This window comes from Ictidomys tridecemlineatus, chromosome 8 (assembly GCF_052094955.1).
Source record: "Ictidomys tridecemlineatus isolate mIctTri1 chromosome 8, mIctTri1.hap1, whole genome shotgun sequence".
Classification (NCBI taxonomy): domain Eukaryota; kingdom Metazoa; phylum Chordata; class Mammalia; order Rodentia; family Sciuridae; genus Ictidomys; species Ictidomys tridecemlineatus.
This window is the reverse complement of record NC_135484.1, coordinates 9,368,695-9,394,718: the sequence shown is the minus strand read 5'-3', so window position 1 is coordinate 9,394,718 and position 26,024 is coordinate 9,368,695. Positions and strand designations below refer to the sequence as shown.

The 26,024-nt window shown below is 49.2% G+C and overlaps 1 protein-coding gene across 3 annotated transcripts in view; it reads left to right on the top strand.

Moving 5' to 3' along the window:
* Zdhhc14 (zDHHC palmitoyltransferase 14) overlaps nt 1-26,024 on the top strand; it is a 262,630-nt gene that overhangs the window by 205,724 nt on the left and 30,882 nt on the right. For all 3 annotated transcript variants that reach the window (XM_040283477.2, XM_040283476.2, XM_078018833.1), the window contains exons 4-5: nt 22,143-22,280; nt 25,714-25,762. In XM_040283477.2, coding sequence (XP_040139411.1) covers nt 22,143-22,280; nt 25,714-25,762 — 187 coding nt within the window. The remainder of the gene's footprint in view (nt 1-22,142; nt 22,281-25,713; nt 25,763-26,024) is intronic.

The window sequence follows — 26,024 nt, the reverse complement described above, 5'->3', positions numbered from 1 at the left end:
AAAAATAACATGCAAAAAATCACCAGAATTTTTCATTTATAAGTGTATGTAAAAAGCTAACATGAGTCATAGAAAATTTGATCTCATTTTATTCTGTATATGAAAGAATTAGTCGTTCTGGTATAGAAGGGTGTATTCCAGGAATGCGATTGCTTTGTAATGATATTAGAACTGTTAACACACCAGTCAACCAAAGGGCAGAAGATAATGACAATGATGGATTCCCAAAAGGGGTTTGATGAAGAGTGGTCTCCGTCTCTACCCTGAACTAAGCCAAGATTGGGAGGTGGGGCTGGCAGAATTCTGACCCCCAGGACCTCCATCCCTGGGTGCTATTTGCTTTGCAATAGTGACTTTGAGGAAGTCACTAGAGGTCACTAATCCACTGAGCTTAAAGCAACATTATCCTGGGTTATCACAAGGGCTCTGAGGAGCCAACACAGGTATTTGAAGCCACAGAAGGATTTAATGTGTCCTTGCTGCTGGGAATGGGGGAGGACCATGTGGAAAAGTGAGAAGGGAATCCGTGGACCCCCCAGAGGCAGGGAGTGTGGAAGAGACCTCAGCTGTGCGTGGGAACTGTACCCCTGGCCCATCCCTGATCTTAGCTTTAGACTGAGCAGAGAAGCCAGTCGTGTTATGCTGAACGACCCACTCATGGAATTGTGAGATGATAAATTCATGTTGCTGAAAGCCCCTACGTTGTGGTCAGTTGCTGAGCAACACTGTTGCTTTGCAATACAAGTCTAGTACAGAAGAATGCTCCTTAACCTGGTTTTGGTCCTGGAGATGGAACCCAGGGGCAATTTACCAGTCACTGAGCTTCATCCCCAGTTCTTTATATTTACTTGCAATCCTCCTGCCTCACCCTCCTGAGTTGCTGGGATTATAGGTGCCACTGTGCCCAGCTTAACATGGTTTTTAAAGAAAAATAAAGCTAATATTTTTCTTTACAGTAAAATAATAGAGTGATGTATGTTGAAGTTGGGAATAGAGGAGGATTGTCGACTGTCATAGTTAGTTTTTAACATTATCTCTGAAACTAATGCAATAAGAAAAATAAATATGAATATAAATCTAACAAAAGAGGAAACTAAATTATCATTTTTTTGTAGATGATAAGAACACCAGTAACAGTACCAACAAACATTAGAACTAGTTTCATTAGTTTAGTAGGTTTATTAATTACCAAATAAATACCTGACAGTAATTCACTATGTATCGGTTAGGAGTCTCCATAGAAAAGATCATACTCTTCACAAATATATCTATAAATATAATGCAATTTGAGGCATGGAATAAGATCAATAACTATAGCATTCAATTAGACAAACAAGCAATAATTTTGAATAACATATTTGAGAATAGCGCAATGCAAGGAAACCAGCACTGTTAGGTATGAAGGCTGGTGTGTCCCTCCTACGTGAGTTGCAAAAAGTGAAGCTTCCGTCTTTTCTGGATCTCCAAAGTGATCCTCCAGATGCCCGTCTTGTTACACAGGGCCTGGGGTCTGGCTGGGGAGGCAGAGATGGATAAGCAATGTGTGAAAAGCAAGGGGAGCCAGGGTGGGCTCTAGGAGAGCCCAGATGTCCAGTCCCCGGCTCCAGGTGGGAAGCCTGAGGAGTGAGTCACTGGTTGAGGGAGGGCAGGGGGCCCCATGTAGACATGTCCAGGTGTCAGGACAGAGGACAGCAAGGCACTCGGCTGGCAGGTGTGTGGGAGCCGCCAGCAGGGCCAGTCTCAGATCCCTGGGAGCCCGTGGGGGGCCTCCTCTGGGCTGCCCACAGCAGTTGGCGGGAGCCTGGGTCCCACCTGGAGCCGGCCAGCCCTCCATGATTGCTTGTAGGTTTTGTCGGGGTGTCAGAGCTTGCTCTCTCCTTTTTTTGGGGCGTAAGCAGCAGCCCTGCACCTGAACTTGAAAATACAGTCTACATAATGCTCCCTCCCACGTGTGCCCCCCTTGACCCCTCGGGAGAGTCCCTGCAGCCTCAGGTCAGTGGGCATTTGTGCCCTCTCAACCCACCCTGCAACTCAATTAGAATAAATAAAGCCATGAGATCTTTTAGAGGAAAAGCAGATTCAGAAGTTCTTCTTTTCACCGAGAGTCTCTTTGTAGCGCCAGTGGGGCCTCGTGGCACTTGCAAAATGACAGGCAACGTCAGGAAGTGCTGCATCGTGAGACTTCTGCCACTTGTTCCTAGAAGGTTTTATTCTTCCTTGGGAGAAGCTCAGAGCCAAGTGACCCTCCGGAGCGTGTCCGTAGGCCTGGGGTGTGCACCCGCTCTTCTCCTGGCGCCGGCTTTCCTCACCGCAGCTCAGTCTTTCTCAGTGGGGTTGTGCGTGGGGGTTAAGGTGCTCATCCTCCATGGATCGGTGATATTCGCTCAAGTGACAGAATTCCAAGGAACTTTCCTGACTTATCTGACCTAAGATGGCGGGGCTCTGTCCAAGAAGCCTTCTCACCTGCTCTCAGGTCGCAGTAAAGTATTTTGTGCCTGTTCTCCATCCTTGGGCTTCCCTGTTGGTTCCCTCCTCCTGGGTCCCCAGCCACCCCCAGCTCTTCTCCTGGTGCCACCCTCTTCCTCCTTGGATCTACCCCACTGCCGGCTGGAGCCACCCCTGTCCTACTGGGAAAGCCACCCCTTCCCGCCAGCCCTTTTCTCAAGATGGTCACTCCAGTTGGGCCCCGTGTTCTGCTACCAAGAGATTTTTCTTCCTCAAATACTTAAACTGAAAAAGAGCCAAGAGGGGCTTTTGCAGCAATAATCAAAATAAAATAGCATCCTAGAAAGTCTGATCTTTCAGAAGCATCACCTCGGTACCGTGCATGCAGTTATGAAAGTAGAGATAAAGTCCCTCAAGTGGAATGCCCAGGCCCGGGGGTCTCTGCTTTAGCACACTTCCTGGGGGGCGGGGGTCTTAGGCACTGTCAGGGCCGAGAGTCCCGGAAGACTCTCTCTGGCCCCCCTGGGATCAGCTGTCGGGGCCAGGCCATCTGATGAGCTGGGAACTGCCCGTCTCTCTCAGAGGATTCCTTCCAAAAGGACTCTGCTGAGGTGACTTGCAGCTTTGAAAGGTTAATAAGCAGGTTCCACCGGGGGAGGGCCTGCTGGGGGCCGCGCACATTAAATGTAACCTTGGAGCCGATTCATGCCAGACACTGTTTCTCCCGACTCACCTCCGGCCATCATCCCCTTGGGCCGTCCTCCCCTGGGGTGCTGCAGGCCAGGGCCCGGCCCACGGCTGGATGTGGAGAGTCAGGGTCAGAGATCTGACCATGTTGTTGAGTACCTGGGAAGCAGCATTTGCAACTATCAGCAGGGAAAACAACAACAAATCCAGTTTAAAGATCTCGATTGACTTGGCGATTCTAGAATCAGGCAACAGAGGAGTCTGGTTTTATAGACAAAAAACTACTTCAAAGTAATTTTTCTTATAATGTGGGTATAGGAAGAGAGAAAAGTAACTGAATAATGAACATTGAGATGCTTTTTTTATTTAGGGATTAAAGCAGAGGAACCTTCAGTATCACATGGAGGGAGACTGGCCTGTTTGGGGAGCGTGGCCGTTATTTCTGTGGTGGTTAATCTGATCATTCTCAGTCAGGTAACAACCTAGTTCTGGTTTGGTGATGTAGGTCTTTTGTGGGTGACTCTGTTTTGATATTTTTTGAGGGGTACCAGGGATTGAACTCAGGGGCACTCTACCACTGAGCCACATCACCATCCCTATTTTGTACTTTATTTAGAGACAGGGTCTCCCTGAGTTGCTTAAAGCCTTGCTTTTGCTGAGGCTTCCTTTGAACTCGCAATCCTCCTGCCTCAGCCTCCCAAGCCACTGGGATTATAGGATGCACCACAGCGCCCAGCTTCTGTTTTGATTTTTAATCTGGTCATTTGGGGCCCAGTGCAGAAGCTTAGCTCAAAATAAAGGCCTCCTGTAATTTTTTATTAAACACGACTAAGCCAAAAGTATTTATTATTAGCTATATGTGCAAACAGAGTGCAAAGAAATACAGAACAGACTTCCTGCTCTTGAGAGGTTTTCTGCCTAGTCATAAAAAGTTAATGAATATCCTAGAGAAATATTTAGCAATACTGCAACACTCAGGATAACTAGTTTGATAGTGGCACGGATTAGACCAATTCCCATAAAGGGGGAAAAAAATCAGATAGTGGCCTCATGGAAAGGTAGATGCCACCTAAGGAGGGACTTGATGACCATAAGAGTATAATGCTCCAGAAGGAAATTCAGAAGGGTGAAATTCCACCTTGGGAGAACTAATCTGACACCTGAGCAGTGAGTTAGTTGATGAGATGTATTTGCTAGCTAGTGCTCAGAGATGCTGTGTAACAAACGTTCTCAAAACTCTCAGTGGATTTTAGCAATAGCATCTCTCTCTCTCTCTCTCTCTCATGTGCCTGCAGGTCATCTGGGACAACTCTGGGGCTTGGCTGTAGCATTGGTTCGAGATTAGGTCTTCTCAATTTTGCTCTCAGACCAGGCTGAAGGGAAAGCAGCTCCCAGGGCACATTCTTCTCGTGGTGGTCATGAGACCACATCATGGGGAGCTAAGACAGAGTATCTCTCATGACCTCTGCTCATGGCCCATCTGCAAAGACTTCAGTAACCAAGCAAGGCACATGGCCAGTGTGAATGTCAGTGAGCAGGGAAGGGTACCCATCTCGAGGGGGACAGAAGGGATTATGTACTCAACAGGACAGGCTGACATGGGGGTGGGGGGATTTGAAGGCTAAGACCAGTTGCTTTCTAAGAAGTGGTTCCTTTTAACCCACTCAGCACCTTACATCAGGGGCCCAGGGACCACTCATTGACTTGAATCCCTTAGAAGAAGATTAGCTCTAGCAATAGATTTGGGATCTAGGATAGCAAAGGCCCAAGCGTACCTCGTCGGCCCTGAAGTTTCTTCTCCTTAGATGCTGTGGGTAGCACATCTCCAGCTGTTCTGTTGGGTGGGAGGCAGTAAACATTGTACCAATTTCCACCCATTGTTTGTGGGAGTTGGGCAGAACTGAGCTGTTCCAGGCTGGAAACTTTGATAATGAACAGTAACCTGTGTGCTTTGCTTTGAAAGCTTAATGCATGTTTGTATATTTTTTCACAAAAGCTATAAAAATAATTTGTTTTGTTGGAATACATTAAGTTTTATTTTATGTTTGAAAAGGTTGATAACTGTTTTAAATAAAGGGCTAATCAAAATGGAGAGATTATATTTTGGGAAAAGAAAATAAACATGTTTATTTTAAAATCCAGTAACATACCTGCACAACTGTAATTAAGACCTTTTTGGATGAAAGAATGAAAGCCATTTTTTACTAAAATAACACTTTCCTTTCTAACACCACCCAGTGTTTATGTACGCCTTTTTGGGTTGGGAGCTGGTTCTCCATGTGGTTTTTTTTTCCTGCAAACCAGCCTGAGCGCTGGTCATTTGATACAGAGCTAAGGTCCAGGGAGGCAGAGACCTGCCCAGGTGGACAGCAGGGCTGGAACAGGAAGGGCAGCTCCCAGAGCCTGTTGGACATGAGAAAAGGTAATAACTTCTCTCTGTCCAGCCTGATTGGAAGGCTTTCCGCATTCTGATGACAAGTGGTGTCTGCCATGACGAGAGGGCACAGGGCTGGGGGAAGGAGCAGGACAATGAGTGGCACATGGTCCCCAGCCTTTAAAAGGCTCTCATGACTCCCGGAGGAGCAAGAGAAAGTGCTGCCTGCTCTAACCCAGCTGGGCCCGTGTACGGTCATAAGTGAGCTCAGCTCGCTAGTTCATCCCCAGGATGATGGTGAAGTCAGCAGGACAAGAGGCGCAGTAAATTCCAAAACCGCTTCTCTCACATACATGGGCGAGTATTGCTTTGCCCTCCTGAAGTTACGGCAAGAGCCTCCTGGTTTTCTGTGCGCCAGAGGCTCACTAGCCCCTGGATTGGGCCTTCTCCACCTCAGGGTTCCCGTGAGGCCTTTACGGTCCAGTGACGTGAGCCACATGCTGAGAGTAGAGGGCACCAGAAATTTGATGGGAAGCAGCAACCCAGGGGAAACCCTGAGCCCCAAACGTGAGGAAAAGCTAAGAGATCTCCTGGACAGAGGAGCTCAATTGCTGTGAGGACAGAGATAAGACGGTGGCCCTAGTGGGGGGTGTGACTTACTCCCTGGGACTGACCTGACCTGGCCAAGACCCAAGAACCTGGCTTCTTGGGTTTGCTTAGAGCAGGGATTCCCGACTTGGGGCCACGGATGGAATCAGGGGGCCCATGACCTTAGCTCAAAAGATAATTACATCTTTATTTTCACTGACATCTAAATGAAATTGAGTATTTCCTCCAATCATAACCATAGTCAGCAAACCACATTAGTAGCGTCCATCACCACAGGAGCTACGGATATTTCATCTGACATTAGTTATTACAGAGATCTCAGAATAACAATTGCATCAATTCTGCTTCAAAATTCATGGTACTTGATAAACCTTAGCTAGGTCAGTCAGCCTATTATTAAATAAGCACACACCTTACTGCTTAAAACCAACTTTCAGAATTGTTTGGAAGATGCTATTTCGTTATAATTGACCTCCTTTGCATCTCGTGTATGTAATATATTTAAAACATTCTGGGACGGGGCTCTGGGCCTCACCAGACTGCCAAAGGGGCTCATGACACAAAAACAGTTAAGAATCACTGTTTAGACTCAAGCTGTTAGAAAATAGGCCCCTTATTAGGACTTGTGTGGGACTTTGGTATGCTCTCTCCACCCTATCCCAGAGGGTTTCCATGAGAGTTTTTAAAGTAATAAATAAGAACATTTCTTTCAGGAATGCCATTTTTAAAAGGCCTTTTTTAAAAAACAGCAAACTACAGTGGGCTCTTTCTACTTCCTTCCTCTTTTCCTTTCTCAATCCAAACAGGTGTGTGGCCCAAAGCTTTCAGGGGTAGGAGGCAGGCTTGGACACCTCCCTGCCCCAGTGGGACCTGAAGGATCTGGTGCTGAGCAGCTGTATTTAACCCCTTCATTACAAAGACGAGAACATAACTAGCAGGCAGCTCAGGGCTCTGGGGTAAACAGAACCATCTTGACATTGTTGAGATGTCCTTCTTGTCTCCGTCCCTTTATGCCCTGAGAACTATTGGGAAGAAAAGAACCCTCAATGTAAAGAAATTAAAACCTTTACACATATCAAAATAGCACTTACAGTATCGTCTCAAATTTGAAGCCCTGGCTTTTCCATATGAGTGTGTGATGACTTATATAACCTACCTTTCCACCTAAACTTGGCAAAAGGGAGACGTATCATAGAACGCACTCTTGGCTCTTAGGAGTTGAACCACAGAATCACAGTTGAACCGTGGTGTTCCAGCAGAGTGGCAGGCCATTGGTCATATGATAGCAGCAACCAACTTTCTCCTAAGAGGTCTGTGCCATTGAGTCCAGCTCATGCTTGTTTTATTTTGCTTTTTCACCAATAAATTGAAAAAAACCAAAAGCATCTTTCCAATTTCTGGTCATGCTAACAGGAAGTTGCAGGTGTATAGGCGCAGACAGGCTCCCCGGCTGTTCTCAGGGAGACAGTGAGCATCAGGGCTGGTGACCTGGATTTTTTAGGGCTGTGACATAGCCCAGTGAGCATGTCATTCACTCACCTACTTAGGAAATACTGACGGACTGTGGATGTGTGTCAGCCCTGGGAGGCAATGGTGAATGCGGCCAGCCTGGGCCAGCCAAAGAGCTTCCAGGTGTCCAAGGAGGAACATGGGTGGATTAGCAAACACCTCCTGTGTGGGAGCATAGGAGAGGGACCCCAGCCCAGAGGAAGGAGCGTCCAATGTGGCCCAGGGGTGAGTTCCCGTGAGCCAGCACATGGCCTTGCTACTCCTGCCTCCCCTTAGCTGGCTACTGGGAGCTGAGGGACAGGTGGTGTGCCCGACTCAGTCTCCACATGTGGAGGACTAAGAGGCAGGAGGGAGGTGGGGGCCTTGCAAGAAGCACAAGGGGGTTTCCCCCTTATGAGGGCAGAGGACGAGTGAGCTCACCTGTGTTGGAGAAAGTACCCTCTGTGTCCTTCATGCTGTGTTGTAGCACGAAGCCAGGGAGACAGGGCTGTGGCCATGGTGCCACTGTAGGAGGCAATAGCCCAGACCAAGGTAGTGGCCTAGAGATGGGAAAATGTGGATAATCCCAGAAATATTTAAGAGGAGGAGGCAACAGGACTCAGTTTTCATCAAATTCATGGGGTTGAGACAAAGGAACCATTTATTCTGTCTCCTAAGAACATGGATTTCCCCATGTTAAAAACTAAGGCTTTTAAAGAAAGCACTGCATCATGACTTGGTGACCAGAGTTTATGAAGTACATGATTCAGTTCAACCACCTCCAACCTCCTGGCCCTCAGTCCAGAGCTTGAGATGCAGCAGCTGGAAATAGACGCGAGGACCCAGAAACAGTGAGCTGAGCTCCGCGGAGCCCAGTGAGAGCCGCCTGCGTCAGGCTGCGAAGTCAGAGCGTGGAGAGAAAAGGGAAAGGTGGGAAATAAGTGCTGAGGGTGACTGGAACAGAAGGAAAGGGGGGCGGACACAGAGGAAAGGGAGAGGCGGAGAATGGATGTAGAGTCCGTGGCCCTGGAGAGCAGGGCCCTTCGATGGCCGACAACTGCCGGCTGGGGCAGAGCAGCCACGTCTGGCCAGGGATGTGGCTCTTCCCACGTGGAGCAGGGGCTCCCCCAGAGCTGCCGGGGTGCCACTCATTCAGCTTGCCCCCTTAACCCAGAACGTCTCCCCGTCACCAACACTGTCACCCTATCTTTCGCCTGGCTCTTTACAATTTATAAGGTGACTTCATAAAGAGCGTTGAGTTTTGTGGTGAGTGGGTGGGCTGTTAATGGCCTTAAGCAAAAAGTCTTATGGATGCCACAAAAGAGGACTCGGTTTCCAGTTCTGCTCTGAGCAGCAGTGTGTCTGTCCTCCCCTGGGCCATGGAAGAGGGCAGTGGAGACAGGCACCGAGCTCAGTGAGGCTGTACTGAGCCTCGTCTTGTCTCCACATTTGCACGTTTCAGGACGTGTCAGTCACCCTCGAGTCTCAGGACAGCCCCTGGATGAGGAATGGAAAGAGGTTGTTCATCACATGAGAACAGGCAGGCTGGAAAGCAGGGTGAGATTTCAGAATGTACCCAGTCTTTTATTCTGTGCATTTATTTTAAAATGATTTTCAACAAACAAGTGAGACCGTGCATGCCATGCTGACAGGAAATCTCCACCACAGGATTCCCGGGGCCTCTGGGGGACATTTTCAACCAGTCCTCCATCATCAGTGACTCCCACGGTGGCAGTGACTCCCACGGTGGCAGTGACTCCCACGGTGGCAGTGCACAGTCTGGAGAGCCTGCTTCTCGTGCAAGGGCTGGGTGGCCAGGCTGGGTCTCAGGTGACAGAGGGGCACCCTCTGGCCCAGTGCTCGCCTCCTTTCTGTCCAGAATTGACAAACTGCCCCTCACTTTAAAATTACTTCCTTCAATACCAGGAAACGCCCCAGCAGTCGTTTGGTGGGAGTCTGTCTTCCTCTTCCCCTTCCCCTTCCCCTGTGCTGCTGCTTTTCTTCACTTGCCCCCTCTCTGTTACTCTGTCTCTGGGGAGGTGTGCTCCACCCTGCGTCCTGCCCCTCTCTGCCTTCCTTTCTCTGGGCTCTGACTCCAGCTCAGACCCCTCCTCCGAGTTCTAGTCTTGCATATGCAACTGTCTGCTGGGCAGCTCCACTTGGGGGGGACACCTCATCTGTCTTCCCAGCCACCTTGCTGAGTCCCAGCTGAGGCCTTCCTCACCACACCTGCCTTACCTGTAGTCACCAGGGTCGGTGCCTTTGGCTCACTCGGTGGATCCCAACTCTTTGCCCTCTCTGTGCCCTGCATGGCCACCGTGAGCTGCCACACCACCTCTCATCCCAACTGTGCCCCCCACCACCCACTCCTGCTCCTATCTGGCCTCTGGGCCAACACCAGCATGACCATTCCTAGACAGAATCTGACCGCCCATGGGAAGAAGGCCACAACCCTGGCCCACCACTGGCCCTGGACACGAACCGCACTCCTCAACGCCACGTGGCTCAGCCCTGGGCCTCAGGCTCCTCTGTAAATTCCTTGGCGAGTCCCTGTGGGGGCCTCATTCACACACCCCTCCCGTGGCTCAACAGTGCTGACCAGGGCTGGTGTGCGGCCTTTCTGGGCAACCGACTGTCCACCTAACATGTAAACTCCAAGAGGACAGGCTCGGTCTGCCCCTCACCCCACACTCCCAACAGCAGCACCTGGGCCAGCAGCAAGGGTCAGGTGACCATCTGCCAAAAGAGGAAGATAGTGGAGAAAGAGGACGAAAAAGGGGGTTTGCTGTTCCTCGGCCATGTGTACCTCCATCTCTCCATTTCACCTTTCTTAAACAAAATCTTCAAGGCCACGTGACTAGGTCAGTATTCCCCCTGAGGATAAAACGTTTCCTTTACCGTAGTCTAAACTAAATCATAGGCCCCACCCCAGACCTCCCGGAAGTACAAATTAAATTTTCAAACTCCAAGAGCAATGATGATCGGTTTCTTCAAATTAAATCTGACCGGGGTGTTCATCCCGCTATTGTTCTGGCAGGAGGCAAGTGCCATCGCGGGGACCTCTCCCCATGCAGGCCTGGTACGGTGCAGCTGCACACGTGCTTGTGTATTCCACAAGTAACTCGGGGCCTCTCGTTACCAGGCGCAGGTCTACGTGAAGCAGTAGCTCGGTTGGGACCTGGCGGCCACACGTTAGCAGGAAGATCTGGAGGCTCTCTTCTGTGGTTCTTGGTTTTAATGCTGCTCATGGCCCCCAAGTTCTTCTCGTGATACGCTACTTGGCCACCGCCCTTGGTTCAGAGGGAAAGCACAGGAGAGCTGCCCTGTTCTGAGTGATGGCAGCCTTGGGCCAGGCCAACTGGGGCTACCCAGGGTGCCGGCCCCCTGAAGGTCTGTGCCTCCACCAAGGAGGTGGCACCTGCCTTTCTGCCGCCTTAGAACAACTTGATTTTAAATCGGCTGCTGAAGAACATCACTTCAGTGTCCATGCACTCACCCAGTGGTCAGCGTTTCCGCCATTTCAGGAAGCAGTGCACCCTTTGCCATTGGAGTGCTTACTGTGGGGTTGGGACGCAGTTTTCATCAGATTTTCCAAACATCAGGGAGTGAAACAAAGGTTCAGAGCCACTGCCCTCAGGGTGGAGAACACTGTCCAGTACTGTCCCAAACAGCCGATGAACAGCAAGAGGTCTCCATGCTCACTGGACATCCTTTCCTCTTCCTTCATTCACTGGGGCCAGGAGGTCTGAGATGGGGCCTCTGGAAGGACCACCCCATGCTCAGCCTCAGTGTGGAAGGGCTGGTCTGCTTGCCCCAGGCCTGGCTGCGTGGCCCAGAGGCTGGCTGCTGTTAGGACTAACCCCTAATCACAGCTGCCTCACTAAACACTGCTCTTAGAAGTCCCCTGTAACTCCTGACAGGAAGGCCAGTGGGACCTGTAGACATTAATCTGCCACAACGGAGAAAATCACATTCCCAGGCAGCAAAGCATGGCAGGTCGCAGGCCGGGGTCCAAGGTAATGCCATGCTCTGCCTGAGCCATCCTGAAATTCTTAATAATTACTAATTATTCTAATAAGCTGCTCCATATTTCCGTTCTGCAGTGGGGCCCATGAATTCTGCCCTCAGTCCTGACCAGGAGAGAGACTCTTTGCCTGCTCTTCTGAATGCCTTGTGTTTAGAAAGTAATTAAAGATCTACTGACTAGACTTACACGCTGCATATGAACAACAAGAAACAAAACAAGAGACTATATTTAGAGGCCGAGAAGTCTGCACAGACCCAGTGTGCTGGCAGGAGCCTTTATGTGTCCTCTGTAGTTCCTGATTGCTTTCAGAGCTACCAATTAGTTCAGGGCCTAACCCAGGCCTGTAAGAGATCGAGTTCTTGTAAATTCTTTATTTATAGTTCCTGCTGCCGAGGCCTGCGGCACTTCCTCGCTTTGTGTGGGGCAGACACAATTGACTTGAGTTCTTGAAATGTTCTGCTTAGCCATGGAATCATGGCGTGAGCGGGGAAGGTGCCTTGGAGAGCCGGTCTAACTGGCCCAGTCCCGAAACCTGCCTGGGTGACATCGTTAAACAGGCAAAAGGCCAGGACCAAACTCAGGATTTCCATCTGAGTCCAGCGTGCATTTCTTCACAGCACAACAACACACACGCCAGGGCCTGGACTGGAATTGCTAGAATAATTTCAGTAAATATGTACAAGCTGACTGCACATTTGCCAGCTATTTGTTGTTATGGTATTTATGTATTTGTTTATTGTTGCCAGCAGTGGCCCATTTTAGAAAATGAGCATTTCTGAGGAAGCCCAATTTGCAGCCCAGGTACAGATGGAGCTGTTCAGGAGGAAGAGAAGGGAAAGTTTGTGTGTGGAGGTGGAGGTGCCCAGCACCCGAGGAGCTCAGTTTGGAAACGGCAGTTCAGACACATGCTCTGCAGTCACCTTGCAGGGGCCACCTGCAGGAAGAGGTACAGGAACGTCAGCAGCAGGAGCCACCCAGGGAAAAGGGGCAGGGGGCTGAGGAGGTCTTATTCGCACCAGAAGATGCCTGTGGCACATGTGGAGGGCACCCTGAAGGGGACATCCAGATGTGACAGTGTTTCATGCAGGAGGAGATAAGGACACATGCATGACTGTGGCCTTCAGAAATAGGGGAATGGAAGGATAGAAAAGGCCAGAAATGCACCCACAACTTCTGCTGACCACATGGGTATGAGGGGTGGAGGAGCCCAGAGCAAGAAATGAGTCCATTCCGGTCTCCTACCTGGGGACACTGGCTGGACACCACTGCAGCCACTGGCTGAGGGGCTTGTGAGGACATAGTGAGGGGGCGTCATGAACAGAGCTTTGGACCTGATGCACAAGAGGTGTCCGTGGGACAGCTGGGTGGAAACGGCTCACATCAGCCAAGCGATAGCTCCATAAGGAGAAGCGCCAAGCCCCAAGGACGACCTGCCCCACAGCTGTGATGCCCACCCCCACCCTCAGATGGCCGCTGCCCTGGGCCAGGCTGTCCACGCCCAGCCATACCCTCCAGGCCAAGTGAAGGGACAAAAGGACATGAAATCTCAGATGCACACCCCGAAACCCCAGCCCAGAGGAGGCTGGAGCAGCAGCTATTTCAGGGGTGAGGGCCAGATGTCTGTGTGGAGGACAATGTGCTAGGAGACTCAGGGTGTCCTAGGCCCCTTCTGTCCAGAGTCTCGCTTTGCTTCTGTGCCATATCACAGAGTGGGGCAGCCAGGACTTGTCCTGGGAGAACTGGGCTGAGCCTCAGGACCCCTGACTGGGAATAAGAGACAACCAGGGTGGCAGTGGCCCCCGGATCTCAGACTGTGGAACATCAGAGAGGAGCCACCTGGGGTTTGGGGGGGGAAGGTAGGAGGGCAGTGCCTTAGAGATGGGAAACTGAGGGCCATCGTGACCATAATAGACACAAACAGCAGCCCGGTGAGAAGATGCCCTCCAGGTGAAACTGTCAGAACACATGCACGTGCAGAGGAGGGCGAGAGGAGACAGCTTACCAGCCCTGCTGTGTCCCCCACGATCCACACAGTCCTGTCGTAACACCAGCAGAGTGACAGTCACAGGGCACCACCAAAGGACAGTTTTGTCACCAGAAGAGTTAGCGCATGTTGACGCACAAGTGCATGTTTGTATTTCTTTCCTTAAGCCGCTTTGATAGTTTAATGCCACAGTGCTTAAGTTGGATATAAAGTTTCCGTTTAAAAAAAAAAAAAAATCTCAGAAATTTTTCAGAGTCTTCATGCTTCTGAATTTAAAAAAAAAAAAAAAAAAAAAGTTCTCCTTGGGCAGATCACCGTCTGCTTCCTAAGGGGAAGCAGTTGCACTGACTCACTGAGTCCTGCTCCTACACAAGCTCTCGGGGCCTGGATGAGGCAGATTCCTTGCAACAAGACCAGAAAGGCTTGCTGACCTTGGAAAACAGACTAATTGGGAATATGACTTTCAAATTGGGTATATAATAATAGAGCCAAATTAAAAGGTTTTGAAGATCCATACAATGGCTGGATTCCTGTGTGTTATGCACAAGAGAGAACTCAGCTCTGAAAACTATTACGAGGATAGAATAACGAGGCTTCGAAAAAGCTTAGTAACAGGACCAAAAAGAACAGAAAACTCCGGAGTGTGTGGGAGAAGCAGGACGCGAAGCGCTGCTCTGGGTGGCACTCCGGGTCCGTGTGCCTCGGAGCCACCTTCTCCTGGCTGCACTCCCGGGTCTGTGCCGCCAGGCTCGTAGTCTGTAGAAAGTGAGTAAAATAAGAAATGTGAATGGGAATTAAAATCCAGAGCCCTGCAAATGTTCAAAGCATCATGTAAGGCGGTGTTAACGATTTGGAGGCCAGCAATTTCGGGAGGAAACTGAGGAGCGAGCTGGTTGATAGCGGAAGCTTGTTTTCTGATAGGATAAGAGAGTTTGTTTCATTCTATGGAGAATTAAGGAGAAGTCCCAGGTCTACCCTCTGGCCCCGCAAACCCAAAGACACGGTGAAGCCAGGGCTTGGGTGGGGCCAGGGTGGTGTGGCCCTCAGACTGAGATTCTCCATTTCTCAAGCCCTTGCCCCTGGCAGACTTTATTCCAGCGAGTGACAGCTGGAGAATCACCAACATGCGGGGTTGTTTTCTTGAGCCTATGCAAATCTGAGCTCACATTACTGATTTTATCACAGTGGTGCAGAGCGCCCGCCGAGTCTCCTCCTGCATTCCAGGCAGCTCAGAGAGCTAGACAGCAGGCTGCCAATCTGATTATTGTCTAAGGGAGAGGCCTGGGCGCAGGACCGAGCAGAGCAGAAAGCGGGGCCTGATTCCTCCTGCTGGTTCAAATTCACTGCTTCATACAATGATCTTCCCCAACCCCAAACTGAAGTGGTAGGATTTCCTTTTGGATCCTAACCGACCAACTTGGTTTTTAAGGTACCTCATTTCTGCTCCCTTTTTACATCGCCTTTCAAAACCACTAGACTGCAGATTAAGGTTCTCTTTCCCTCCCTCCCACTTCACTTTCTCTAGCAAGGCCTTTTATGTCTTTCCTAAATGGCTCCATAACCTTCTGTTTCTAATTAGCAGATCTAACTCGTGGTCTACCTTGCTTCAAAACACCTGTGTCTCCATTGCTTGCTTGTCCCACCTCCTGAAGCACAAAATCCCCCAACATTGGAAACCAGCATTGAGAACAGATGTTAAACTGACAAAATTTGATAAGGTAGAAATCTATAAAGTTGCCTGTTTGGGGGAGCTGAGGGGCCCTTCAATGTGCATTATCAAGCTTCAACATCTCATGCCCAGAGAGCCCCTCGACATGCCAGGTAGTGGGGGAACCAAGGCAGGAGCCAGTGAGACCAAGGAGATGGGGGAGGAGGCAGGTGGGGTACTTTAGGGTCGGCCACGCGGCTGTCCACAGCTCTGTTAAATTGCAGCACAAAGCCGACAACAACTCCACATTTACTAATTGCTTTTACATGGAAGGGTTTTCGTTTTTTTAACAAGGAGCTAAAAGCTTCAGAATCTTCCTTTATAAGACATTGACAAGGACTCTGACCAGAATCCACACAGATGCTAATAAAATGTCATACCTTTTTACATTTTAATTTGCCAGATCAAAAGTGTCTTAGAGCTTATCTGATCCAACTTTTGACATGAAGAAATTGAGTGCCCACATAGAAATGCTATAATACTTTAGGCCACAGCATTAGCTAATATGATTTCTTGGTTTTGTTTCTCCATCAAATTGAGCAGAACTCATTTTCAGAAAATGAACTGAGAAGAGAGGGTAGGGAAGAAAACTTCCTCCCTGGTACTTGCTTGGCCCCCATCACACCCAGCTCTACAATCTCATTCCCCGTTCAACGAGCGGCTGTCTCTGATCCGCACACCTGCATAAGTCCGGAGACTTCCCTGATGTTCACCTTCCTGAGAATGAGGCTCCTTCACATTTGAAAGGACTTCTTGATTGAGGGTGGGCAGCGCCAGATGCAGGCCAGGTGTTTTGCACACACAGCAGAGCTCAGAAGCCCTGGACCAGAAGAGCCCAAAGGACCACTGATAGGAGTAGCTGTCCTGGCCTGCCCCTGGCCTGGAGCCTCCGTTACCCTTTCAGCAGCAGAGCATGTGGGCTGTTATGGGAGGGACTGCCTGGGTTGAGTCTTGGGCATAGGTGCCAGCAGAGGTTAGCAGAGGAGGCAGGCACAAGTGGTGGCTCAGAGTTGGAATCAATATCTGGATCCCAGAGCCGGCTGCTCCATTTGATTTTCTTATCTGCAAAATAGGAATATCCTGGAGGTCAGGCGCTTTGTGAGAGTTAGATGGCACAGTTCACGTGAAGTTCTTAGCATGGCAGGTAGCAGTGTAGGATTCAAAGGCTTCTGTTTCTAATTAGCAGAATTAGAGAGCAGGGGGCAGCGTGGAGTAAGACAGGTGGGGCCGCTTTTCAGAAATCTCACCTCCTGTACCCAGAGGCAAAGCTGCTAGAACTTGGGTCTCACCAGAAGATGTACAGCAGCACAGATTCTTCAGTGTCTGAGGACTTGGAATACTTTAGCCAGCTTAATATTTAAATGTTACTGTTGCTTCACTTTATGAAGGAGGTGAAGCCACCTAGACCAGGTAGTGATGTGTACCACGGCATTGCAACATTTGTCCTTCCAACAAACAAACAAAATATACTTTATAAGGCAATTTTTTTCTTAATTTTGGAGGTTAAAAAAAAATCCAGGCTTAAAGAAAGGCAATTTTCTACTTCAAACCTTTAAAAAACATTGAACTAAATTTGAGTGTAATTAACATTCTAATTTGAATGTTAATGTTAATTTAAACTTCAATCATGCATTTCTCTCCCTTAATTCCACCTGGTCCTTGGGATGCCCTTGGGGAAGGGAGCTGGAACTGCCCCTTCTCCATCTCCCAACCCAGCTGAGCCAGGCTCCCCAGAGCCACACCCCTGCCTAGGAAATGCAGAACTCTGGCTCCGGGCCACCTGTGCTGACCTCAGGATGTGACTTGCACCATTCTGTGGATCTGACTCTTGGGGGCCCAGGTCAGGGCCTACCTGCTGGGAGCTTCAGATTCTTACCGTTTTTTTTTTTTTTCTCCAAATATTTCATTTCTCTCTCTGACAGCCTTCAAACGTGCCTCTTGCAAATACTTTTCTTTCCACATTTCAGTGGACTTTTCTCTCCTATCCAATTTGAATCATTCTCCACTTCTCTTTATTTTAAGGCCTCTTTTTTCATATTCAATCTCACCCAGAAATTAAATCCTCCTTTAGTCAAAGGAGCAATGAAGCAACTCAGCTCAGGGTCCCAGAGCTGGCTTAGCAGGTGGGGTTATTGTCAAGTGGAAGGAGACGCTGTTGCTAACAGGTTGCAGTGGCTGGAAGCTTTCCTTAGTCCCTAGCAAAACAGAGGCCAGCAACATAGCAGAGTGCCTCCTTTACCTGAACTATGTCCCCACTATCCACTGTTGTGGAAACGTCCTTCCATGCTTGGGATCCGGGGGCAGGTGACTCGGTTCCCCTCCAGCCTCTGAGTCCCTCTGTGGCACCCACAAAGCTTTGAAGAAAACCACCTGTGCCTCCTACGTTCTCCAGGAGCCAGTTCACACTAACAGCTGTCCACCTGCTCTCTAAGGCTCTGGTGAGCATCTCCCACCCCTCAGCCTTCTCTGAGCATCTTCAGATGACAAGGCCCCTCCTGCCTTCCCTGTGGTCGCGATGCCCAAGCCCTCCCCGCACTGTCTGAGGCCCCCACCCGGCCCCCAGCAGTAGTGGTCACTCATAAACCTACCAGCGGCCATGAAAGTCATCTCTTTCTTTACTTGATGTGTATATGTTGAGTGCTTGTTGTATACCAGAGCTATTAAAATGGCTAGCTGTGATTCCTGCCTTAGGGGTATCTGGGGGAAGAGGAAAACAAGTCCTCGGGGCATTGCAGGCTGCTCTGTGCTACCAGAGGAACAGCAGGACACCCCACCTAGCTGGCCACACTCCACCCCAGGAGCCAGTCAACTGCCCTCCTGTAGGGAAGAGATCCTCGTTCTTTTTAAAAGGATCCTGCAGGGCCGTTGCAGAGTGGAGACCACTGTGTTCTGGAAGGATACAGACTTCAGAATCAAACCATGGGCCACAACCCCAAGGGGGTCCTTTAAAGACACTCCATCACACCCACAACCACCCTGCCACCTTTGGAACACAGGACCCCTTTCCATTTCCCCACACGGACCCTCAGGGCAGCTGTTAGGAACTGCTCAGCTGTGTGGTTGCATGCAACAGGGCTGGCCACTTGTCAGGGTCCCCTCTTCCAGATGTCTGCCCTGGCTCTGCCAGCCAATTGCTTGGGTCCCTGGGAGCTATGTCAGGCATCAGCCATGGCCACTTGCTCAGCTGCTGTTCAATTCTGGTCTACTCCTCTGGCCTGGAAACCGAGCAGCACAAGCCTCATGGTTCAGAACTGCCCTGGAAATTCTTGGACTTCCTGCCAATCCTCCGAGCATATTCAGAGCAGAAGGGAGGCCTCCCACCACAAGCTAGGGCCATCCCGAGAGGCCTCCACCACGGGGCCCCCACCCTGCTCCCTCGGCCTCCATCATGCTTCCTGGCCCTTTTGTCCTTGATCCATAAAAGGAGAACATTTTTGTGCTGCCAACAGCGGTGAGCGGTGAGCGTAAGGGCTGGTTCTGAAGGTGAGCTGGGTTTGTTAGCTCTTTCCTTGCACCTGAGGAATCTTTTGGAGGCTGAAAATAGTGTCCTCAACAAATAGGATCAGAAACTCTTAGGAGTCATGGAGTCCTGTGTTGCTATTTTTTTCTTCTTAGTTTCCTGGCACCTGATAATGGTGCTAGCTAGGCTCCTGGGAAATAATAAAGTCAGGGTGGCATTTACTGGCCAAGGGTTCAGACTGACATATGAAGTAGGCCCCCATCCCAGCTTTGGGACTCCTTTCCTATGTGACTTGGGAAAACCTACTTATTCATGTGCATGTCCTTCTGGAAATAAGTGGGCTAATTCAGTCATTGGACAAAGATCTGTTAGACCTAAAGCCTAATCAATATTTCAGCTTATGAAAATGAGTAAAAATAACGTGATTTTGGATAAAGGTGGAGTGGAGCCCACAGGACCTGCTCATGAATTGGATGTGGGGCAGAGAAGGAACACCTGGGTTCTGGGTTGAGCACCTGTGGATGTGGGTATGGAGAGGCTCACGTTTGGGGAGGGATGACAGGAAAAATATCTCTGGGACAAGGCCAGTCTGAGACACTGGAAGGCCTTCAACAGGAGTCTGTCACTAAAGCTGAGAGACACCATTTTGGAGTCTTGGGGTAGAGTTGGCATTTGAACCTTGGGGTGAAAGATTCTCCAACGACAGAGAGTCATGGAGAATAGCAGAGGTGCAAGCTGAGCCCTGGAGCCGCCGTGTGCCCAGGGTGGGCAGACAGCATGGTCCCATGCAGGACTGAGAGGGAGGCACCCCTGGGCCCCTTCCTCCTGCCCTGGGTCCCACACTGGCCAGGTCCACAGAGGACCCCAGTCTTCTCAGAACCACTGACCACCATGAGCTCAACAAACACAATGGTGGCCAAGAAAAACAGTCGATGGAAGAATTGCTCAGTGCGCCTGCAGTGTTAGTGGGGCTTTGTCAGCCAAGGAAAAGTTGTCTTGCTGGGAAAACAAAACAAAACAAAACAAAAAATCCACGTGGGAAAGGCTTCCAGGCCAGGGTCATTGGAAGGCCACCTCGAAGTCTCTTAGGCCAGGCCAGGCCAGGCCATGCAGCAACACACCTCAGCTAGTATTAAACTTTCTGAGCTAAAAATCCAAGGCCTGCCCTGCGGAAACGGGCCCTGTGCCTGCAAGACCTTCCCACTCGATGGAGTTCCCAGGAGCTGAGGATGTCTCCCAGCTCTGTGCTCTGCTGAGCAAAGATTTTCCCCGTAGCTGAGAGGCTCCTTATACAAGGGACTCAGAGTGCAGACTGCTGGAGTCAGACTTGAACTTGGGGTGTGCTTTCCTGCCCCTGGCCTCCACTCTTGTTCCTGTTTCCTACAGTCAGATTTGAAGAAAAGTGGTTTCTCAAGCAGTAGCCTCAAAGCCGGCGAAAGCCCACTGACTCTGCCCTCCTGGTAGGCCTCTCATGTACAGACTGTAGATCAGTGACTGGGGGAAGTGAGGTTTGTTTGTTTACAATTTAAAGACTATTTTTTTTTAAGTGAAGTTTTAGGTTCACAGCAAAATTGAGAGGGAGGTTCAGAGTTCCAGTCTTCCCGCACCCCACCTGCACAACCTCCCCATCCCCAACCAGAGTGGAGACATTCGTTCAACTGATAGACCTACACAGTGTAATCACCCTAAATCCATAGTTGGCACTAGGGCTTGATCTTGGCCTTGTGCATTCTGTGGCTTTGGACAAACATACAAGAAAGTGCCTCTGTCATGATCCAGAGTGTTTTCCCTGCGCTAGCCATTCTCTGTGCTCTGTCTGTTGTCCCACCTTCTCACCCTAATGGGGCTGTCTGAATGTAGAGCTTAGCTCTTCCAGGATATGGGGCTGTGGCCATGTCAACTGTGACTCACATGAAGGCACCAATTGAAATTGCTTTTGTTATATATCAGCATTTTATAGGCCATAAGGTTGTCGCCAAGCTAGTGACAAAATGTGTCATGTCCCTGGCATGATTGGCAATTTCTTCTTAATGCCACTTGCAGACCGTGGTGATTCCCTTGCAGATCCTGTGCCACCTCCATCCAGGTGTCCTCAGGCCCCTTTCAAGAAACAGGCATTTGACCTCATATAGGAGATGAGTGGTTTGTGACACATGCTCAGAGGGTTGGGGAACTGACCACTCCCCCAACGCTGTAATGCTATGTTTACAATGTCACACGGAGAGCCTTTTCTGTGTGCTTTTAAAGCAAATATAGATAGATGAAATATGAACACTGGTAAGCTTAGGAGAGAGTCTTTGCACAAAGCTAAGTTGTATGCTGAGCATTTTTCTCTGGGGCCAGCATCAGCCTGATGTGAGTGGGTGTGTGGGAATCACACGGAGCAGTGGATGTCAGTAATCTGCTGAGCAGTCAAGAGAAGCCTTTGCCGTCACTTGCAAAGGAAAGAACAAATCACAGATGCACTACAGACTGTGGGATGCTCCCCAGATGGGAGGCCTGGCTGTGCACCTGGGGTACCGTGGGGTCCTGACAGGTGGAATTGCAAACGCAGCGCTGTCACAACAAATGCTATAAATATACACAACACCAGAGGCCACACACGCAGTGGGAGACCTGGACTCAAGCTCTAGCCTCACTGCCTCTGAGCTGGCTGGCCCCCTGCAAGAAAGTCTCCCATCTCCCTGAGCCTCGGCTCACTCATCTGAAAACAGGGCAGGTTTTCACTTTCCTTATAGGAATGTTTTAGAATGTGCTAACGAATGTGACGAGTGTGTGTGCAACACTAACTGGGACGGGAGAACTGAGGAGTGTCCCTCTGTCTTGTTCCAGCCCTTGGTGGCCTCTCTCTGTGACCACTTTCTGTACCAGGTGGTCACCCAATTCCACATCTGGCCCCCACCCACCCAGCCTAGCCCAGCCTCTACCATCGAGTGGCCTTGGCAACATCTTCAGGGAAGACTGTTCTGTGAATTCAGAGTTGTCTTTTAGAAAGAGGGAATTCTTTACTTTTCTAACAAGACTTTGTCCTTTTTTTCGGGGGGGGGGGGGGGCAGTACTGGGACTGAACCCAGGGCATTGCACGTGCTGGCCAGCGCTCGACCGCTGAGCTCCACCCCAGCCCTGTACTCCCGTTTCTTTCTGTGTACACTTGGTTTTTTGAAACAGCCGAATTCTGTTGGAAGAATAATTATGTTCCTGAAATGTCTCGATGTTAATAAGCATCCCTCTGAGTGGTTATTTTGGAAAAATGTAGTATGATATTTTTATATTATCAGGGTATGGGGGAGGGGCTCCCTCCAGTAAAAAGACATTTTATTAATTGATTTCCACTCTTTTTTCTTCTGCCTCTCATTTCAGAACGGTTTGATCACCACTGTCCCTGGGTAGGCAACTGTGTGGGGAAAAGAAACTACAGATTTTTTTATATGTTTATTTTATCCCTGTCTTTTCTGACAGTCTTTATATTTGCATTCGTTATCACCCACGTCATTCTTCGTAAGTATGCTGGCGAAATCAGATTACGTATGTACCCATTTGCCTGACTTTGGTTTCCTGATTTGATTTTGATTTGATACTTTGATCATTTCGGGCTCTCTCTTCCTTCTCTTTCCCCTCTCCCCCTCCTCACTTCTCGCCTGCCCCCCCCCCCGTTCCGTTTATTGCTCCTCCATCCCTCCTCATCCCTCCCTCTTCCCCCACCCCATCCTTCCAACAGCAGTTGCCTGGGTCACACCCGGACCAGGTGTTGCTTCCACCAACAGGACTGTTTCCGATGCACCTGTCCCCTTTCCAACCTCAAAGACTTCTGCTAAGGGATCCTCTAAAAGATTTATCCCCACATTTTGCACAAAGGACACTGGGCCACAGTGATACATTAAATAGCAAAACCGGGCTCCTTAACACAGGAAGCACCTGCCCCAGGAAACACGTCTGGGTTTCCTTGTGCACATACCTGGGTATGTTAAAAGTACACATTTAATGATATACTCAGTTGTCCACTAGAATATGAGCAAACTACCCCCTAGCATATAGAGAAAGTAACTTTATTAAAGGTTAAGACTTCAGGGCTGGGGCTCAGCGGTAGAATGCTCGCCTAGTGTGTGCAAGGCCCTGGGTTCGATCCTCAGCACCACCTAACAAATAAATAAATAAAATAAAGGTATTGTGTCCAACTAAAAAATAAATATTAAAAAAGTTAGACTTGGATGAATAATGATCTGAATATATTTGCCTAAGCAAATGGAATTTTTTGTTCTCTATTCCAAAAGTCGTAACTTTGAGTTTCTTCGTCTCCTGATCATTAACCTTCCTACAACAGGCAGTGATGAGAAGAAGGAAGTTAATTGGCTTTGAACTAGAAATTCAAGCCTTTAAACTTCAATTACAGTACTGACAGCAACACTGAAGACCATCCATGGCTCTCATCCACATCCCTGAAATACAGCCACCCACTAGCAAGTGCACGGCCTCCCTCTAGCATATTTCCAGCAGCATCTGGACAGAGCCTCACCTTCTGCCTGCTTCAGTGCTGACACACAGATTGAGCATGTGGGGTCTCAGCTGGGGTGCACTTCCCTCCCTTGTCTTTGGGTAGGGTCCATGTGCAACTGGGGAAGTGTAGGTACAGAACAATTTGCATTACCTCTGGTGAGCATTAGCGGAGTGTGGACACTAAACAGACTATCCAAATTCTCACAGATATTTTAAATCCTCATTCCCTTCTTTTTGTGCTCCTTTTGTCTGAATATGACACAAGTTTGTAACCTACAGTTGACAGCCATACCTTGGAGGGCTTGCAGGAGACAGTGTTCATCAGTCTTCTCGCACACCAGCTGAACTGGTTCCTTGGAGGCTCTGCAGAGGCCCCTATCTCTGCAATTTCAGAGGCCCCATCCAGCAAAACTGAGCCAGCATCTGATCTGGGGGTTCATGGACTAAAGAAGCAGAGAGAAAACCTAGTGTATCACATTATCTTCAAAGAAGCAATTGTTGACACACGCAGAATTAAATCAGTGCTAACTCCAGCACACACGTGTAGCGTTTGAACCTTACATTTTGTATCATCTTTGACAAGTTCAAGATGCTTCATATACACTATGAAATTGTGCTTGTGGCCTCGCCTCTGGAGTCCACTTGCTCACTCGTGAACTTCAGGAACACACACACACATCACACTCACACGGGCCTGATTACACACTTACACACTCAGTCTCTCACACACTCTTACACTATCACCTGCCCTTACCCTTATCTACCCTCACTCTCTCACACCTACACCCCTAACCCAGGGTCTCACACACACCTCACATGCACTCCCTTACACACTCACACTCACATACAGTGAAGTCCGCTGCTAGCCCCCATGGCTGGGCTGGGATGTGCATATCTCTTTCCCCTTTGCTAAAGCACCACTCACTCTGGCTCCAGAAAACTGGAGTTGACGGCCGCTTATGCTGAAGTATTGTTAATCTAATCGACAAAACACTAAGAATTTATCTGCCTGCAAGATATATTTTGTACAGCAAATAAAGCTTTTTCTTTCCCCTGTTTGGCTCCCCCAAACAATCCCCATGAAACAACCTGCCACCATGTTTGGCTTGGCCCATGACGTTTTCAAGGGCAAAGCGCTTCATGGTCCTTACGTGCCCCTAAGACTCAGGTGCCATGGGCAGGGCAGATTGCTGCCTGAGGGCGCTGGGAGCATGGCCCGGGTGCTGAGCTGGGGAGAGAAGTCCTGGCCTCCCGTGCTCCTGGAAGCCACAATCTGGATTTCTGTGAGGGTAGGGGATTTGAGGCAGGGGATACAGCGTGAGTTTAGTAGAGAAAAAAATAATAATTTCCCCTTGTTTTGCCTCCAGATTGTGCCTGCCCATGACCTGCAGCGTGCCCGCTTGCTGGGTGCACCTTGCTAGCCTCAGGGATAAGGGAAGAAGCTTAATGCACCTGCCTTCCCTTCCCCTGTCAGCTCCTGAGGCAGCCCCTTCCACATCCCTTCCCACCACGCTGTACTTCTCTGAGCCTTAGTGATGGGCGGTAGGTCCTGAGAGAGCAGAGACTCAGGGAAGAATATGGAGCAAGCCCCTCCTCGCCACCCATAGTGGGATGTTCTTCCTGGGGCCCTGTCACTCACTAACCCTGCCCTGCAGACAGTGAAACAGCACAGAGATGCAGCGAGCAGCCCAGCACTGTCTTACCATTCTGCACATTTTGATACTGAATGTGGACCAGACTGCATCTGCTGAAGCACAGGACCCTTATCCAGCAAAGAGGAACCAGGCGTCATCCTCCAAGAGGGGACTGTCAAAAATTCCCCCAAATAGGCTTTTATTTGTAAAAGTTTGATGTCAATACATAACAACAAAAAAATGCTTCTCATCAAATGCCTGTTTGTTCAAGCTCCTAATGTTTCCTTGCACAGACAAGCTCATGTGAAAATGTCATTAACACAAAAGGATCCGTTCTACACTGCAACTTTATGACTTTGTTTACTCTGGGTGTGGAGGCGGGAGAGCTGTGTCACAGGTGGTCAAGTCTATAGGACTTCCAGGGTCAAAAGTTAACAAATTTGGGGAAAACAGAGGAGAAAAAAAATAGCATGCAGTATTCTGTCTTGCTGTTAAAATGGAGGAAACAAAGAGCAATCAGAACTGTAATTTATGGGCAAGTGTGCAGACATCCATCTGCTTTTATTGAAACAATATCCTGCAGATGTTGAGTCTAATTGTGAATCTGCCATTTTCTTGTTGAATAACTTTAGTGGAATCTCCATTTCTGATCAGTAAACTGGGTGCCGTAGCACTTACAAAATATAATTATTTAATTGATCTTTAGACACCTATAATTTTTATGTAGATGAGGGCTTGCAGCATGAGACTGCTCATTCTGGAGGTAAGTGTCTGAATACTAAACGTTGGTTTCATTCCCGCAGGTTCCCAGCAAACAGGATTCCTCAATGCCCTTAAGGACAGCCCTGCGAGATATCCTTTCTGGTGGCTCTGATGGTGCAGTGCTGATATGTTCATGTTTCACTGAATCCACACTCCTACCTCCTCATCTTTGGCCCTGGATCTTCTTCCCATAAATCTTACTCTTTTTTTGTTCTGTAAAGCAGCCAGGGACTCCCTAAGAGTCACTCGCATGATAAATAGCATCTGAACCCTTGAATCCCTAAGCAACTCATCCAGCGTCTAAATTGAAGTGCTCTTCAGTGTGAAAGCCAAGTGTCGACTCTTGCCCACC